The 18782-nt window shown below is 38.6% G+C and overlaps 2 protein-coding genes across 8 annotated transcripts in view; one reads left to right on the top strand and one right to left on the bottom strand.

Moving 5' to 3' along the window:
* Positions 1-1864: 1864 nt before the first annotated feature.
* LOC118413021 (cytosolic purine 5'-nucleotidase-like) lies at positions 1865-17677 on the bottom strand. Of its 7 annotated transcripts, XM_035816140.1 has the most exons (21): positions 17485-17677; positions 16156-16253; positions 15864-15866; positions 14724-14768; positions 12826-12899; positions 12236-12312; positions 11762-11842; positions 11408-11463; positions 10896-11048; positions 10399-10492; positions 9483-9562; positions 9139-9199; positions 7945-7986; positions 7274-7333; positions 5828-5935; positions 5067-5304; positions 4536-4648; positions 4137-4313; positions 3629-3776; positions 3219-3287; positions 1865-2493 (listed from the first exon to the last, which is right to left on the bottom strand). In XM_035816140.1, the coding sequence occupies exons 2-21, from the start codon at positions 16233-16235 to the stop codon at positions 2354-2356; spliced, it is 1899 nt and encodes a 632-aa protein (XP_035672033.1). In that variant the 5' UTR covers positions 16236-16253; positions 17485-17677; the 3' UTR covers positions 1865-2353. The 7 variants fall into 7 exon arrangements, with proteins under 7 accessions (XP_035672033.1, XP_035672036.1, XP_035672035.1 ...); XM_035816143.1 differs by lacking the exon at positions 14724-14768 and having other exon boundaries at positions 17485-17667; XM_035816142.1 differs by lacking the exon at positions 15864-15866 and having other exon boundaries at positions 17485-17666.
* A 240-nt stretch (positions 17678-17917) lies between these two features.
* The window catches only part of LOC118413022 (multiple myeloma tumor-associated protein 2 homolog), a 3625-nt gene continuing 2760 nt past the window's right edge, over positions 17918-18782 (top strand). The window contains exon 1 of the mRNA XM_035816148.1: positions 17918-18255. The gene's annotated coding sequence lies outside the window, so the exon portion shown is untranslated. The remainder of the gene's footprint in view (positions 18256-18782) is intronic.

The following is an 18782-nucleotide window of genomic DNA, read 5'->3' as shown; positions in this document are numbered from 1 at the left end:
TTTTTAGAAATGGTTCAATCATTATAAAATATATCTATCTGGAATATAAGATGTGCTCAGAAGTCTTAAAACACATATCATTTCTACATATTTCTTGCTGAAAATAAACAATCAAATAACCTATAGATAGTACATAAATTTCTTTATCTAGAAATAGTAGAATAAGCAATAAATATATATAGCTAAAATCCTTAACATTAGTCCTTATATAAACGTTATTATCACATGTGTAAACCACTACTAGTTATGTGTTAATAATATGTTTTCCCCTCACATTTCGCTTTTCTTGTCATCTTGGTACATTCCACATGGCAGTTTGATCAAATAGATGTTACATCTTAGTAGATTTCAACTGAACAAAAAAGGCTTCAATGTAAAACCATCTTGAAGTATAGTTACAACTGAGTCAGTCATATGAACATTATTATTCATCTTAACTCATGCAGAAGGACCATACACAGTGGAGAATATGTTTCGGGAACATGGAAATGGGTGTTCACAAACAGCATCTTATCTACTATCTACTTTGCTCTGAGTCATACTTAATTATTGCTCTACTTGGAATTTCTTCAATTACACTAACATATTATCTATGGAAATGTGGAATACTCTGGGGTTCTACAAGTTATTGATTCAACATGATCTATATCTGATAAAGAACACTGTCAACATCAACTTTCACCATGCCAGGACAGAAATTATTACAAAATCTAGTTCAATGCAGGTATATTGTGCAACCTGATGGCGGTACATTGTATGTACATACGTACATATGATCACGATACCACACATGATACTGTACCAAGATTTCATTAGCGTTTTTAAATCTGCAGCCATTTAGCGACTTTTTTGTTCTTACATCATAGCAGAGATCTTTCTATGTTCCATGGAGTTTTATCAATGAAGTTGAAGCCATTTGCTTCCTTGCGCTTCTCTGAATCAAAGGTGATTTGTAGAGATAAATAAATGGGATATATTGATAGTGATGGGCATAATACCATGTACATGTTACATTCAACTTGTAGTAAACATTTTTTCTATATTATACAAATCAATATCCTTCCTAATGCTCTCAGGTACTCTTGTTGGTGTAGCTATCTCCATGCACTGTTACGCCACCAATATGCGGATTGCAGAAATGCTTACAATCATATGTATATATACACAGGCTCAACCCGAGATCCTTTCACTGACTGGGGAATCATTGGAGACTACAGACAGTGAAAGATGCAAATGTCTGCAGTTTTCTCATACTATGAGGGCAGGAGCCACAGAAGTGGAGAGATTCTGGACCTGAGGAACATTGAAACAGCCAGAAGCTTATAAACCATGTGGCAAAATTGTCAGCAAACTATTTTCCTTATACAACTTACAAGGAACACGTTATTCTACCACAGCTGCCGCTAGTATTCCAGTCTAGCTTAACTCCAGAATAATTACATGAACCATGTAACATAGAGTGCAAACCTAATCCATATAGGAGTCATATTGTAAAACATGTTTTACCAGGTATGTTTGATAAACTCAAACTTTGTATAAGCCAAACCTTCTGGAATGTCACTACAGGTTAACTATGCCTTCTTTATATACAAAATATATTGTACTACAGTGCTAAAAGACAAAATAGCATCTTATTCCTCAGTCATTTTCTATTTTCGATAGCCTGGAATCCAGTCTACCGTGGAATGGCCAGGCTACCTTTGGGACAGGAGGGTCTTTCCTCCGCTGGGGTAATCTTTCACACCCGGTAGGAGTTTTGCACGGTGTGAATGATTACACCAGCGGCTCAGAGCTGCACTGGCCCCGTAAAGAGCCTACACTAACTACGGCATGCCGTGCCACAATTAGCCTGGATTCCAGGTTATATTTTCAATGGAACAAAGGGACTACCCAGTGAGTGTACTTGATTGTATGTACCATATACAACACACACACAACACACTTCACTTTAGTTCTGCCCAATCAACATTACTTTTCATTTCTGTACACACTTAGTAGTAGAGCCTTGTCAGTGTGAACTCCATGGAAGACAGATGGATAAAAAGCATGCAAAACTGATTATTTTCACTCTTTCAGCTGTTACCATAGAGACATCTTACTTTTAGAAATTAACTGCAACAGCGGCTATGTACACCTGTCCTTGTTGCAGAGACAAATTGACATTATTTGTTAACACTTGTAAGTACATGTATCTACTTGATTTTTGGCATTTATCCAACCCAGCAATCAGTGGCTTTCACCCTAGTCACCATCCAATCTTGTGTATCAATATATGCAGACCTTTGCATAACAGAGTAATGCGAATCCATGCTGCAGCTTCATTTGTAAGATGAATATTTACAACATTTTCTGTTCACTTCTCTGCCATCTGTGCTGCTTCCACAGATGTAGAGGGCATGCTGTCTTCCTCTGACTGTAGAGACTCTTCAGAATCATCATCTTCATCATGAGTGTGGGTGATCTGCCGCGGCAGCATGGGTCGGATCTTGTGTCCTGTAAAAATACATAGACAAAAGGTTGGAGGGGTACAACAGATAATCATGATAAAAACAGCTACATGTACAAATGTAGTTCATGTACAAAAGATGCAGGAGGTTTTGATACAACAGAAGTTGTCAGTTATTATACCTTTCACTGCCTTACATGCATGCAGGCTTTTATATACCTCATGAATTGGGGAAGTCAGTTCATCCTATAACTATGACTTTCATAATTTTTTGCAAGATAGACAACAGTAATAACATTTTTGTCACTAGAAATTTTTGGAGTACCAAATTGACTTTTTGATATAAAAAGAAGCATGTTAAACATGACAGTTATCCCAAGTGTTATGCATAATACAGATAACATATGGCAGAGAAATCATATTCCAAAAGAAAAAAAATGTGAAATGTAAAGGTGAAGGAACAGTAGATGCACTAGATAAGAAGGACAGGCCACCCTGTTAACCCTCTTCAGCTGACTTCTACTGTAATGACTACAAGTACATGGTATGGTGCATGGATGCACCCACAGCAGAGACAGATATTGCTTCAGGAAGGTCTATTTCACACAAGATATTCCGTTTTTCACGGAAGCTTTCATAGCACCCATGACAAGATGTTAAGATATTATTGACAGCCTCTGCAGGTTTGAAACCATGGAATGCTGTTGAAAAGAAGAATAGAAACACTGAAGGAAAACCACTGGAAAATTAAAGGGTACACGGTAAATCAGACCATCAGTCCAAGTCGTGCGTCTTCGCTGATTATGTTCGCCTGAGTCTATGGCTGTTTCTTCTTCAATGGCTATAGACAAGAAGAGGCCATTTTTGTTCGTATCATTCACAATACACACAATAATGCTGGTATTGGTTACAACAGGATATCTGATGGTTATGAATGGATAATATTTGAAATTTTCGAGGATGGCTCACAACTTTCTTCTTACTAGTACACACTGCAGCAAGTCTACGTAAATATATGGTCATTTCAGCAACATTGGCTCTATAATACAGAAATGCACATACAATTTATCTTAATATAACCACAACCGAATCTGTGATGGAGGCTGTTATTATCTTGCTAGACTCATTTAACATTTACATTTCCCAAAGAGAACACAGAAGTGAAAGAGTGTATGTCCTTACCATCTACACAGGCAATGGTAGCACTTCGAGACATGGGCCAATTAGTTCCTGGGGCATCGGGTTCCATGGACCAGGACCGTGCTCTGGTCGCCATGGGGCTCTCTGGTTCAAACCTGGTGTTGTGGGACACTGTAGACTCATGGGGCATCTGTCAGGACAAGACAGTAAAGATAACATGAAGGTAAATGTTGATGTCAACTTTCACACCTGGGATTAACAGTATTAACATTTGATCAAATGGTTTCTCTGTGTTCTTTTCATCCTTTTAGAACACACCTCTAATTCCTTACATACATGTTAATGTATGATGAAGAGGGTATAGGATACAATGACTGCAATGACATGTTAACTGTTGTTTCTGATGTATCTGCAAGCAATAGTGCAAGTATACATCATATATATTGTAAATGTATGCTACATGTATAGATAAATGCACAGCAATACAAGTTAAGCACAACTAACATGTCTTCTTGTATTTCTAAATGTGATAACCTGTCTGGTGCCTTACCAGGACATGAGGTGCCCTGAAGAAGTAGCTGAAGGGATAGTACAGCAGGTTGATGAAGGAAGTGGCATACAGGTCTGCGAAGCGAATGACCTGGCTGGCAAAGTAGGTCTGTCGTGAGCCGCTTCTGAACAGGCTTCCCATCATGCCATAGGACATGTCCATCTCATGAGTCACTTCCTACAAAGGATTGTTGGGAGAAACTTTTAACAACACACATGAAACATGATGCAATACTTCTACAGCAGAGCTGCAATACATTGACACATCTTCTACCAATAAAATACTTTGATATCTCATTTGTCTACTACATGTCTGTCGCTAGAACTGTTGCTAAAACATCCCCAGTTATCCTCCAAAGTCAAGAACAAAGATACATGATGAGAACACCCATAGTCCCACCTTAATGGCCTTCTGTAGACTGCTGATATCAGGGATGTCCTTGGATCTGGAGTCCAGCTCTTTGTACACGTCCGCTAGCAGCTTGTCAAAGTTCTGCAGTCTACTGAACAGGTCTGGTGGAGAAACAAGCATCATTATACACAATGAGTCATTTCATTCACAAACAATCATTTACTTCTTTTTTTTGTACTGCTCTCTAACTGTAAATTACAGGCATCTGAAACAAGATAGACATTGACCTTATATTGTGATCTTTCTTGCAACATGAATGTCAAAGTATCATTGGTCACAAACAACAGAAAAATATCAGTCTGACTGATATTTGTCATGAAATGGTTATGACTGTTCTAAGAAAGAGAATTCAAAGTAGACGGCAGGATGGCAGCTTGATAATGATCCCCCAATTCCCATCCCATTTACTGTAGATGTACTTCAACCATTTAGAATACTTAAGGCCATCTTATTTCTGAACAGCTTTCAGCTTGCCATCTACTTTTACTTCCGGCTCCCCACAGTGCCTTTCTGACTGACCCTGCTTGTCTGTCCACACGTGTAGCTCCTGTGCCAGCTCAGGAACCACCAGGAATGTTCTCCAGCCATGGGACTTCTTGGACTTCAGGATGTCTCCGAAGATGTGGTCCCCGACATACAGCACATCCTTGCCCTTGGCCCCCATGATCTCTGACAGCAGCTCCGAGTTCCCTCCACAGTACACCGTGTTGGGCTGCATCTGGCCGATGTAACTCCCTAACGCCAGCTTCCCTGTCTCCTGTGGGTCACAAGCAGGTGGACAAACTGAATCAGCTGGTTCTATTGCCACAATTGTACAAGTCAGTCAGCAGTAACATCGATATAACGTTAAACTTACCACTTCAAATTTGTGATTTATACATACCACTGTTTAAAAGCATGCACTTTCTGAGTTGCCAAAGTCTATGACTTTGTGACAGTCAAACGTTATAAGATGACAAGGAAGCTGTCAATAGTCAGTCAAGACTTCATTACAAAAAGGACTTTCAAGGTGTACTGGTATACACAGCAGAGGTTCTACCTACAGGTGGTATCTCCCTGCACCTGGGGCACCAGTGGGTATGTCCACTGCGGCACTATTGTGTTATTTTCGCTAATATTTCATAATTTAGATATTGCGTGGTATATAAAGGTATAACTTAACAACAAAATACACAAAATTAATCTTTCAACCCCCGCAGTGCTAGACCAGTGCCCCAAGTGCAGTGAGATTCCACCGTAAGATGCTAAGGCTGCATCTAGTTTTGTCCCATGAGACTTACACAGTCCACCTTCCTGAGAGGTGTGCCCTCTCCAAAGAACAATGGCTTCCTGGCATCCACAATTATAGCATCAAAGTAGCTCTTCCAGGGCCTCCAGGGCGCATCATTCTGGTCAAAAGAACAGCATACATTATTAAGTAGTCCCTCATACCTTATCAAGATCAGGGATTGTGTGAGGTGACATTTCTACACCATCTTGGCACATCAAGCCCATACTTGTGCCCAGCATGTAGTACCAGTGTTGTGGAGAGACCAGGAAGGATTGTGAAGTATACATATAACTGCACCAGAAGTACAACTATTTGCACAGGAATTTGCTAGACAGAAAAGTACATTTTCACACAGCTGAATCCACACAATCCTTCCAGACCAGGTATGTCCTTTAAATGGCCAGCTGGTATGGGGAAGGTGGCCATGCAGAAAGATGGTTTCAAACAATGCAAAACAAAATTAAGTACCATTCTTGTCTAAGATGTTACCAAGGAGGTTGAAACAACCTGATTGACGTTACCTTCACAAATAGGCAGATAAGCAAGAAAAAACATATAAAACATTTAATCAGAGGAAAATTCAACAACTTTAGAAGGTTTTTATAATACTTAATATCTAATACCACATAATGGAGGCCTCTTTCAACCTCCTTGATGTTACCTTCACAAATAGGCAGATAAGTAAGAAAAAACATATAAAACATTTAATCAGAGGAAAATTCAACAACTTTAGAAGGTTTTTATAATACTTAATATCTAATACCACATAATGGAGGCCTCTTTCAACCTCCTTGATGTTACCTTCACAAATAGGCAGATAAGTAAGAAAAAACATATAAAACATTTAATCAGAGGAAAATTCAACAACTTTAGAAGGTTTTTATAATACTTAATATCTAATACCACATAATGGAGGCCTTGCACTTGGGACTTAGCTGCAAAAGGTTAGTGCAGGATCTGTGAGACAGTTTATGTTTCAAAATTCTTCATCTCTTGACACTGGTGAGGCGAGGCAGTTTACCTGACATTGAGTCACAAGATCAGTTTTCCATGTTATTTTTCTAGAGTCTTTCTGAAAGAGATGCTGACAAATGGTTCAAATTTCACAACAGAGCTGTTAGTGTTTTTCAAGTCCAGCTGAAGCACAAGCATTTGTAGCTGTTTTGCGTCTCTAAGGTGCCTGTCGGCAGTCTGGGTTGGATGCATACTGCACAGGTAGCACTGGAAAAAAGACTGGCTATTTTCTCCTGTTCAAATGGCAGCATAATCTGTTATCTATATGATTTTTGTGTACTTGATTGAAGGAAAGTTGTGTAAAAAAAATTGGGATAAAGTATTAGTACAATACCTATCTGTTGAACTGTTAAATGTGGTGCATTGAGAAAAGATAGGAATAGAAATTGAAATATTGTGTAAACATGTTATTTTGGGGAACCATAACAGGGCAGCATCAAACCTTCGTCTTTCCTGTTGACTTGATGGTGGGCCCATTATAAGGAATGTATCCATTAGAATCCTGGAGAAGTGTGCAAGAATCAACAAGAGAGATTGACTACAAACCGATAGAATAGGGATGGGTGGTTATCAATATTTTCTGCAATGAGTCTTCAGCCACCAGCCCTAGAACTTCTCTCGCTGCTTACAAATTTATGAGGTGGTTCTAGGTTACACCATTGCTGGGCCACAGCTACCATTTTCAAAGAATTCACACCATGCAGTTATTCATTTAATAAGTTCATACACATGTACATGTCGTATTAGTATTATTTGACTGGAAGGCAATGTCAAACACATGCTGAGTACACTGAATAATATCAGGGTTAGTGAGTACAAATATTGCAAATCTGTAACATGACATGCTGTGCTGTAACATCACATACAGCTGGGCAATCTCAACAACAGACATCACAAAGTAACTTGTCACAGCTATTATCCCTTGACAGCATACACTTTTTTAAAACAGGCATCTTTTAACTATTACAAATATTGTACAATCTGAGACATGCAGCAGATCATACATTCAGGTACAATAAGGTTATATCAGACGATGGCATGCAAGACTAGGACTGACAAGAGAGAGCAGGTTGGTCAAATATCACTAAAAAGAAAAGCGCTAACTTCTCTTACCGTTGGGCCATGTGGGAGGTCAAACAAGAACGTCATGACTTTCTGTAACAAAACAGAGGATAAACTAAGTGTTCTTAAATTCAGTTAAAGAAGAAAAGCATTAAAAGACAACATCAACAAAAACAAACTTAAATTAGATAGTTGTGTACATGGTTTTAGATCTTAAACAAAGACAAGTACAATTTTGACAAATTGAGATGTTTATAACTGATTTTTTTTGTATTCCCTCCCATATTGAAACATTTCATGCTCTTAGAAGAATGTCCCATTTTCATAGTAAACAAATCTATCTTCTAAAATCCTCATGATCTGCAATTTTCCAATGGACGTCCTTTAACAGAGACTTGACAAAACATGGCAGTCTACTCCTCACACAACACTAAACAGAATGCATGTTTTGCCACGGTATGTTCTTGAATGATACATAAACAAAAATGACTAGAATTCTGTGGTACAGTCCCGGCACCGTATGCTTTACCCATAGCCTGGTTGTCATACAACACCCATAGCAACAAGTGGAGGTAGTAAGTGCTAGTCAGCAGTGACTGGTTCACCAGCACCAGCACAGTCCTGTATGGATAGTGGGAGTTAGGCCTGGTAGGGCGCACATGCTCTTTAACAAGTGTATCATTCCACATCAACTGCAGTGTTCTAGCCAGCCTGAGTTTTTTTTCCCGTCGCCTGGATTTTGAATTTGGAAATCCTGACAATCCAATGGGGTCTGGGAGCCTGTTTCCCCCTGGAAAATTTTGAAATGTAGACCCTCTGAAATGCTATTTCCTGCATTTTGAGGAGCAAAATGTAGACTTTGCTAGGTTCAATCACATCTGTTTTAATATCTTTATATACCAAATTTTTTCCATCATAGAGGCCGGAATGGGCAAAATTTATGTCCATCCCCAGCAGCAAAATTCCATCAAAGGATGGATGCTGGCTAGAACCCTGAAGTGTAAGTTATTGTCTGCTTAATACACAAGGAAGTGGAGGCATCTTAAGTTGGGACAGATGATACACTGCATACAGACTAATTAATTCATACGGGCCAGACAGGAAAGGATCATGGAGGACATGTCAAGAAAGAAAACGGGGTCATAGTCTTGATGGTTGTTTACTTTTAACCAAACAAAGACAGACAAACAAAGCAAGAAACCAGGAAAACTAGTAATATCAGACTGAACATTAGCTGGTACCCACCTCTGTGTACCAGTAGTCGCTGTTTGTTACCAGGAACACTTTGGCACCAGCCTCACGCATTCTGCAACATGGGAAACAATGTACAGTCTTACCCAAAAATATCTAACATCACAAAGGTAAAAACAATTTCCCACAAAAAGTAGTCCACAAACAGAAGATTAAATCAGAAGAAGCGCATATATCTGCTTCATGGCAAATTGTATATTGAAAGAAAAATAAACTAATATATGTAACAGAACAAGACTCAATGTGGACATAGAAATAATAATATCATCCATTTATAAAATGGATTTCAATTTGGAACACCATCAATATGCCTAACCCTGTAGGAGGTGACCTCTGACCTGTGGAGCAGCATGGGGATTTTGGGTTCCTTGACCACATACTTGTCCATGTTGTCAACCGTCTCCTGCTTCATGGAACCCTGGGAAAACAGAATGAAAACCTGCTGTCAAATAGGTTACAAAAACCTACCTAATAGACTGACATGTAAATGTGGGTGACATAATGCAAAAGTAAAAGAACAGCAAATACAAAATGAAAACTTTGATCACACCACACAGGCCACTCCTATTGTCTATATTCAAAGCATTTACAATTTCTATTTCTATGCTCTACAGGGCAAAGCCCACTTCTGGGACATCCCGGCCAGGTGCACTGTAGTAGTGCAGCTGATGGTTATGCTACTGATGCTGAAACAAAATAGTGGGTGCAATACAAAAAGAATTAGAAATTTGTGACAACAGCACTAAATTTCCCAATTTATATCTGAGAGTTTGGAGGACCCATACATTGGGCTAACTCTAACTCGATGGTGATCAGTGATGTTGATGCAACTAGGTATGTAGGCAGTCTTTCCCAGTCTAATACTGTTTTAGGGAAGGAAGCCTATCCACGGTACTGAAAAGCCAGCTGTTGATCTCCCTTTGTTTGCAGTACAGCAACAAGGACTGCAATAGGAGTTACTCAGAGGCAGTAGAAGTGGAACTAACTAGTGGAGTTTACTCACAACAACAGGGGGACCATGCAGCCACAGTGGTTGGACTGGGGAAGGGAACCAAGTGACACCTAACATCTCTCATCAACATAACCCTCTTCGGGGAGACAACTTGCAGAGGTGGCATCACCTGTTTTGTCTCCCCACCATTTTTATATGGGTAAGTGTAATAAACATAAACAAATAAACAAATAACCCAACTTGTGGGGCTTGTTCTTGTTGACATGTTGCCCCTTAATCGGTGCCCCTTGAGTATTTCTCACCTTCATGTGGACCCAGTCCACAGCTGCTCTGACATCGTTGTGTATACCCATGTATGACATGAACACATCCCCAATCCGCACTCCCGTCTTCTCCCTGGATGGAAAATAAGGGGCACAGCAGATTTTAACTACACTTTTAAAACCCAAGGGGATTCTCAGATCTCAAGACTCCTTGCTAAACTTTGCCAGCAATGTATTATTCATTCTAACAGGGTAGAACAAGTTTGTTGATAAGAGCACATCAACCCTCTCTGAACCATGACGGTGGCAGGTTCTGTCTTCCTGCCATCTGTGATTCGCCGCTGATGTCGTCGCCGCTGATGTCGTCTTCTGACTTCTAGAACATCAGTGAAGCAAACGTACATCTGAAGAAGGTCGATGAGTTTGATAAAAAATTTATGCTGAGTTGCTTTGTTTTGTGCTGTCAATAAAACTTGAACCTTACATCGAAAGTTTGCTGATTGTCTGAGAATATGCGTGGTATATGTTGTACTTACATGATAGATCCGGGAGCATTGGTCAGGTAGTCTATCAGGCAGGCCAAGAGGTAGGTCTCAGGCAGGTTGAATAAGGTGTTCAGTACAAAGATTCTGTCGTCATTGGGCTGGGGTTGGATGAACTTGTTGGGGTACAGCTCACTGATCTCTGCACTGTTCACAGATGTTTTAAACAACTATTGCATTGCTCTCACAATTAAAAATGGGACAAAAAGGTAAAGGCCAGACTACATAGAAATAGAAGATGTATCAAATACCACAGAAGAAAACCACAAGGTGTAATGTTATGAGGTATGTTCTGAGAAAATTTCAAGTTTTAAATACAGGAAAGGGGTCACAAAGATTATATTTCCAACATGGTTGTAGAAGAATGTATAACTATAACAAACATTGACAACACAACTGTTTAGCTTAATCCAGAGCACAAGTTTTTCACAGAAGGAGTGTAGGATAAACACAAATGTATGACAGAGGGCAACACAGGTGACATGAATAATGCCATCTATACTCACGCCGACATGAAATGGAATCCATGAACACACACCAGAATGTTGCCATATGGATCCACCTGAAGGAACAGTAATATGATGTTATTTTGTGAGAGTCTGGTATCAAGTGATGTACTCGTAACATTAAGCATAGGTACATCCTGTACCATGCATCCAGCTCTGTAACATACCTCTAGCCCTCAGACCCTTAAAGGTATACTTACCTCTAGGCATTTTCTATCAAGGTTAAGCGTGTAAGTGCCAGACAGGGCAGCTATACTACATCAGAGATATATTGGACTTTAACTCAGTTGATCCCCTTCTATCCCAAGTTACAGTACTGATATTGCTGACTGCATCAGATGGGACAATACTTGCCTTGAGCAAGTTTCCATAAGTCCTGTCAAACCACAAACCTCGGACAGCAAAAGAGGGGTCATACTCAAACTTCAGCAGCTCCTAGAGAAAAACAACATATGATTGTTATGGATACACTAAAGTTTAACTAACCAACACTAAAATTGATTGGGACTTACCCCAAATTTTTGCCCAACTGTGTCAGCCTTGTCAACCATATGATGTGTTAAATCAATTACACAGACTGATTGGTTCCTTTTTCTATGTCTCTCAAAAGATACCAAATATTGTTTAAGGCTACTGCATGTTTTACCACTATTGTATACCAAAACGGATGATGATGACAAAAAACGACTATAGTATAGGAATGTTACCATATTCAGTAGTTTTGATGAAAGTATATGAATATGCTGGCTTGAATAATGATAACATTCCTATGGATAGTGTGCAAAGTACTTCCTTCGACTACAAATAAACATTTATTTCAGAGCTCACCTCAGGGTATCCTATATCCACCATTCTCTTCAACACCTGGTCAAAGGCCAGGCACTCGTACTCGGGTGACTTGTACACTTTGGTGAGAAAAAAAACACAGGTAATAGGCGTGTCATTCTGTAGCTGCAAAAATTTGTTGAGTTTTCAAGCTCATTCATCTATGTCATGTTTCACCAAGGAGGTTATACAGTAGAAGCCAGTTAATTGCACAACAGATAACTGCACACTTTTGTTAATTGTACTGAATCTGAAAATCTTGTGGTGGTGCAGTCAAGCTGCATAACTTCGCTTTCTTGTACCATTTGGATAATTGCACTAAATGCACTGGCAAATGGAGTGTGCAATTAAACGGCTTTTACTGTATAGAGATACCAGTATTCTGTCTTACTTGACAATCAACATGAAGCTTGTAACACTCCTACAGTTACTGTTGCAGTAGTTTGGGGAATTATAAGCGGTAATAATCAGTGCATCAAACTCTTCAATGTCAAGCCTGGCTTAGAACTTGATTTAGCTGTTTCCAAAACTGTGGGCATCTACTCAAACCTCATTATAGATGACAAGGGATGGTTTCAATTTTGACTTCTTACCTGCCAAGGTATAGTCCATGTCAAAGCCATAGAACTTGATCTTGTCCAGTCTGAGGCTTCTGTTCACAAACACCCTAAACCAGACATGCAAACAAACACAAAGTTCAAATCAACTTAGCTTTTTTCAAATCTTTTAATCTGCTTTTTTAAAATGACAGCTTCAACATATACTTCAGTGAGTTGTGATAAAGATCTTCAGTGAACCACACAAAAGTGTGAGAAGGGATGATCAAATATAAAAGTGGTCCGATAAAAATTCCTGTGCCTACCATTTTTTCTATGGATATGTGGCACTCCAATCTTATCCTTTGCTAACAATCTTACCTCGCTCATATTTTCTTACTAGTAACTACCTGTGTCCTTTCTAGTTCTTATCTCAAACATTGACCTACTCCTTCCAACATGTATTCACAAATACAACTTTGTAACCTTGAATCTTCAAATATATATAATACAATCATAATATGTATTTCCATTTATGACTTTAATGTTGGGCAACTGTATTAATTGTCCCTTTAAATTTTAAGGAGTATTACTAGCCTACATGTAGTTTTTCATAGTTTTGAGACAATAGGGATACACAGTCCAATGTACTGTAAATGCAGAAATGTTCGCGGTGGATAACTGTTCGCGGTTTTTAAAACCACCGCGAACATTTTTCTTTTGTGGTATTAGATTGCAGTCTATGGTGCTACCACGAAATTAAAACCACCGCAAAAAGTCCTTTTTCCCGCTAGCGCGAAATTAAATCCCCGCGAACTTAAATGCATTTACAGTACTTTAAAGGTTGTGCATGACACTTTTTGATCTGCAAACTTTTAAGGCACTTCGCAGACAGATCCATTGACGAAACTCATATACAGATGGCTAGTAATAACCAGGACCAAAAAAAAGTAGAAAAAAGATGTCATATAAAAATATGTAATAGGACAGCTACTTAAAATTTATTGTTTTGATTCTTTAAAAACTCTGATTTAATAGTGAGGAATGAATTGTGCCAACAAATCGCACATAGACATGTTATTGTTTTCATGGTGAGCTTTTACATTATCATTCTTTCAGTGTTTAAGAGTTTCGTTACATTAAATAAAAGCTGAGCATCTCGAAAGATTGCAAATGCAACAAACATGTACATGTAGGCTTGGGCGCGTGATTAAGGCACTTAATTGCAGAGGACAAAATTAAGTCTAATGGTTACTCCAGGATAGTGATTACAAAAATGAGTTAAGCTGCCAATGATGAGCACAGCAAACACTGTTAATTATCTATATCAGAAAGAAGATTCATTCAGCACTTTACAACTCAACCAAGTCAACTTGGCCCAACACCCCGATCAACTCAGCCTAACACCCTGGTCAGCTCGGCCAGGATCACTTCAGATTGCTAATCCTAATGCTAGACGAACTGACCAGGGTGTTGGGGCAAGTTGGTCTGATTAGCCCTGGGACAAGTTGGTAAAGGGCCAAGGTGTCCAACATCCCTCATCCGGCAGAAAAACAAGTTATCAATCGTACATGCCAACTCATTCATAGAGTGACTAAAAAAAATGTTCCAATTTTCCAAGAAAGAAAGCAGCAATCAAAATAATCAATCAGTAAAAAAAACACCTGCGTTATGTACAGGACATATATCTATCTAATCATCTATTGCTGCAAAGATATGTCAAGGACATACATGTACAATAAGTCTGCAAAAATCTATTGATAATAGCCATAATAGCAATATTTTGAAAACATGGGTCATCAATGGCAGCAAGCAATGCAAGCAAGAAGAGGCACACAGTATTACTGGCACACAGTAGGAGGTTAGTGGGACAGGGATGTGATCACACAACAGGGCACTCTGAACATCACAACACTGGAGTTGGGAATGACAGCACACAATCTCTCACCCATTACCTGGGTTTTATACCGACACTGTCCAAGGTCTTAAGCTTCTCAAGCCTAAAACACAATAGATACATGTCATGCAAACAAAAAAATAAGAACATTCAAAACCAATATTCCAAATAATGTAATTTTGTACTTCTCATAAGATACAGCCACAGGCGTAAGGGCTGTTACTGAACATGATGGGGTAATGTTTTCAGCACAGCATTGTGTCATGTGTTTTTGATAGGTGTTTAGCTTAGCATTAATCCTTTGTGAAAAGGCGTTCTAGAGGGCTCAAGCAGATACAGGGAAGATGAACAAGGCACAAAAAGGTTCAAAAGGAGGATATGCAGATGACAATGGAACTAACACTCTTGTACATTACTGGCACAGTCACAAGAAATTGAAAACTCAAGACCAATTATCTAAGTACCCGTTACAAACTTTCAGGTCATGTGAGGTATGTGTATGAATAAATCATGATATAACAAAGTTCTTACATTTAACATTGACATGTATTTGCAGTGATCCTGACCTCCACCAACCACATTTGAATTTACAACCTGGTTCAATTGAACACAAATTCAAAACAACTTTGATCTGAAGTTCATGTGCTCTTCACAGGAAGACTGGGTAGCCCAGTAACTTTCACATACATATACATGCATGTATTATATTCATCAGAAATATCTCTTTTGACATTCAGTAAAGGTTATACAAGACGTCTTTTCTAAAGCAATATACAACCTCATTGAGAATTCTTCTAAAATAGCAAATGCATAATAACACACTGACAATTTCAAACTCTTAAGGCTTTTGTCATTTATACTAACCGTAACCTGTAATTTTCAAAATACTTTGTTGGCTTGGTGAAATAAATCGTGTACCTCAGGAAAGAGATAAAAAATATTGTTGCTAACAATCAACTACAGGCAGGATTTCATACATTAAAATGCTCACAAATTGTGATGATAACAGATTGTTCATCAACTGACATGGTATCAAGTACTACTAGTATATGCTATATAATTATAAGAGTGATAACATCCAGGCTATTGCCTGGGCTACTGGGAACATGATCAGGTGACATGCAAAGGTACATTGAGGACAAGAAGAGAATTTAAGGAGACATACCAATGACCAGAAAGAGAAGAAGTGAAATCATACCAGCTAGCAGTCAGCAGAAAAAAAGAGAGACAATTGTAGACAAGACAGTTGAAGCACATCCTATTCATTTTCTGTAATGTAATAGTAGAAATATTCATTTCTAAAGTTAATGTATAGTTAATGTATACTGGAATTAGCAGTCTTTCTTTCGGTTTAACATTTTTGCTAACTACATGTGCACTTATAAAGCATTGTCAAATCAATCAATGTATCATCAACATTCTTTGTGTTAAACTTTAAATTGGATCACTTTTCACTGATGAACAATGTGGACAAGGAGAAGATATGTTACCTATGTTGTGCCTCTCTCTTGTAGGCCAGGCCAGCATCTTGGAATGGACTGCCAGCATTGTTTAGTTTCTCTGAACTCATGTCTGCTACCTGTGGTATCTGAGAAAGCGAAACTTTTTTTTCAAATTTTTATAAAGAACATTTCATTCTACATAAAATTCATAAAGGTAAACAAAGGTTCAAAGTTCTCAAGAATAAAAAGTTGAAACAAACAAAACAGGTCCATATTTGTAAGATTTCTTTTCAAATACATAATCTTTCAAAACATTCAGGATTTTCCATGATTTGCAGATGTGAACTGTGATATTTCTAATTATGCAATGACTGATGTTATTCAATTATCAGGAAGTCAGCATAACTTATTCTCCAACTTCCAAGCTGAGGTTTCCATCAGGCGGATAGTAGTGGCCGGGATTTTTTACCGCTGTGGGGTAGTTTGTACCCCCAGACCGAAACCTCTGCTTGTAGAATACACAAAACTGCCCTGACCAGATAGCATCATGTCCCATGAGGCCCAAGGTATAAATCACAATAAGTCACCTGGTGAGCTGAGTGAAAACACTGCCTGGGGACTTATTTAAATGTCCAATGTCCACTCTCTTGATTATTATGTAAACAATCAAGGTCTTCATTCATTCATTCATTCATTCATTATAAGTTGATAAAGAGCAAATATAGTTGAAAAGCATCATAAACTGGATGAATGGCAGTTCGGATTATCATTTGAATAACATAAAATGTGCCCATCCCACTACTTGCCAACGCCCATTGTCCAACCACCGGCTTTGTCCACAGGGTGAACCTTGGGGTACACTAGAGGCAGCGTCTCTGGCATCATCTTTAGTTGTGTCACAGGGTGTCATGTGAAAGTCATAAGTAATGGGATACGATGAAAACAAGGCCAAATCCAGCAGCAGGGAAACGCTCTGGGTGGCATGTAGCCTCTGATTCCTAAGAGAAATGTTCAGAGGCTGCCCAGCTGATCTGTCAGTGCTTTACACTCACTTCCTGACCTCCAACGAAATTATAGCAAAACAAAAGAAAAAGGAGCACGGATCTGAGATACTTCGAGTGTCTGGGTGCAGTAGTAGGAAAGAATAGGCCTGCCAACTCCCTTACGTTGTCATTCGGTCCTGCTTCGGGTCAAGGCTGAGAAGTTGTCTACCTAACGAAAATACGAGACTGTTGAAAAACAAAACAGACGCAAACTACCAGCAGACGACGCTTCTTGTCACAGATCTTAACACCCAACAGCTGTTAATTCTGAATTGTGTAGCGGTACTTTATACCCTTTAAAGACCTTTGATATATCTTAAATCCTGAAACATACCTTAGAAAAATGAAAATGCGTCCCTCAAGATTTCCTTCTCTTCAGAATTGCGAAATCCTACCAAACCGCATCACAGCCAGAAATCAGCTGATCTGTCTGCCTCCGCGGTGTTTACGTCCTGAACTAATTTATCTGGTGGTCATATAATCTCCCCATGTAACAATTCTGAAGCCATAGATTTGGTAAACGTCAACGAAATATAACGTGTAGTTTTATAGTAATTACAAATAAAGATATTTTACGTCAAAGGTGTTCCATTTAACCATTTTTGAGCGTGACGCGTTTGCAAATGTTTAAATTTAGGGAAGGATATCATCTGTCAAGTTGGAGGAAAACCGTCCAACGCCTTCCCGTCATGCATTGGAATAGTGGCTGGTACCAACAGCTTCTTGTTATAGGGGTAGAAGTTTAAAGCAAAGTAATTCTGTATTCTGTAAGAGACTAGAAAACCTTATTTTTAACGAACCATGCTGCTAAAATTGTTATTTGTGAACGTCATTTGGTTAGGTTTGGTCAAAACTGAGCTAAGTATTATTTATAACTTCTTTATTCCCTAATCAGGTTCATTCATGGTAGATTCCAGCGAACAACATGGCGGAGATTTTCATTTTTCAGTTGTAACTGAAGATATATTTCATCTAAACTTAGGTCTCTGTATAAGGGCTTATGTCTGATTTGGTTACCAACGATGGTCCATGCTGTGCTGCTTCTCTGGCAGGCGTTTAAAGAGGAAGGGAAGATCATAGAGGAGCGGAAATCTGCGTGTCAATGGTGAGCGTGATAATTCTTGTTCTTGTCACACGTGCGATTACAGTTGAATCAAATACTAGTAAATCAAATAATTATCTAACCATCAATTCAACATTAACGAGCTGTATCCTTTAGTTTTCAAAAAACGTTATTGTCAGCATTTAATCTAACACAGTTTGTTGGATTTTGGAGGTTACTTGTTGAACTGAAAGGTGAAGAAAAATAATTTTTTTCTAGTTTTTTTTCTCCTTCACTCAAGTTTCAGAAGGTCAACATTTCTTTATCCCATTTGGTTTATTTCAATATGATATTCTGTCTAGCCCGTGTTGTTTTTTTCTCCAGACTGAACTGTTTCTTTGGGAACCAGATCATGAACATCATAAATTTGGTAAAGATTATATAAACACAAGGTTTATTCTACAACCAGGTACACAAAGAGTTTACCTTCAAATTATTTACAAAGATATTATTTCTATGTTGTTGAATGGAAAATATATACCGTATAGATATGTGGGTGGCGGTAGGGGTCAGGAGACCTGTGACTTTTA

This window comes from Branchiostoma floridae, chromosome 4 (genome assembly GCF_000003815.2).
Source record: "Branchiostoma floridae strain S238N-H82 chromosome 4, Bfl_VNyyK, whole genome shotgun sequence".
Taxonomy (NCBI): domain Eukaryota; kingdom Metazoa; phylum Chordata; class Leptocardii; order Amphioxiformes; family Branchiostomatidae; genus Branchiostoma; species Branchiostoma floridae.
Note: the sequence above shows the minus strand (reverse complement) of the source record. Positions and strands in the feature narration are given on the sequence as shown.

Bases quoted from the DNA above. Each gene is read 5' to 3' on its own strand.
- LOC118413021 (XM_035816140.1), bottom strand. From the start codon at position 16,235: ATGAGTTCAGAGAAACTAAACAATGCTGGCAGTCCATTCCAAGATGCT. The intron at 12,900-14,723 runs GTAATGGGTGAG...TGTCTGGTTTAG, and splicing joins AGTGTCGGTATAAAACCCAG to GGTGTTTGTGAACAGAAGCC. The intron at 3,777-4,136 runs GTAAGGCACCAG...TTGTCCTGACAG, and splicing joins TCAGGGCACCTCATGTCCTG to ATGCCCCATGAGTCTACAGT.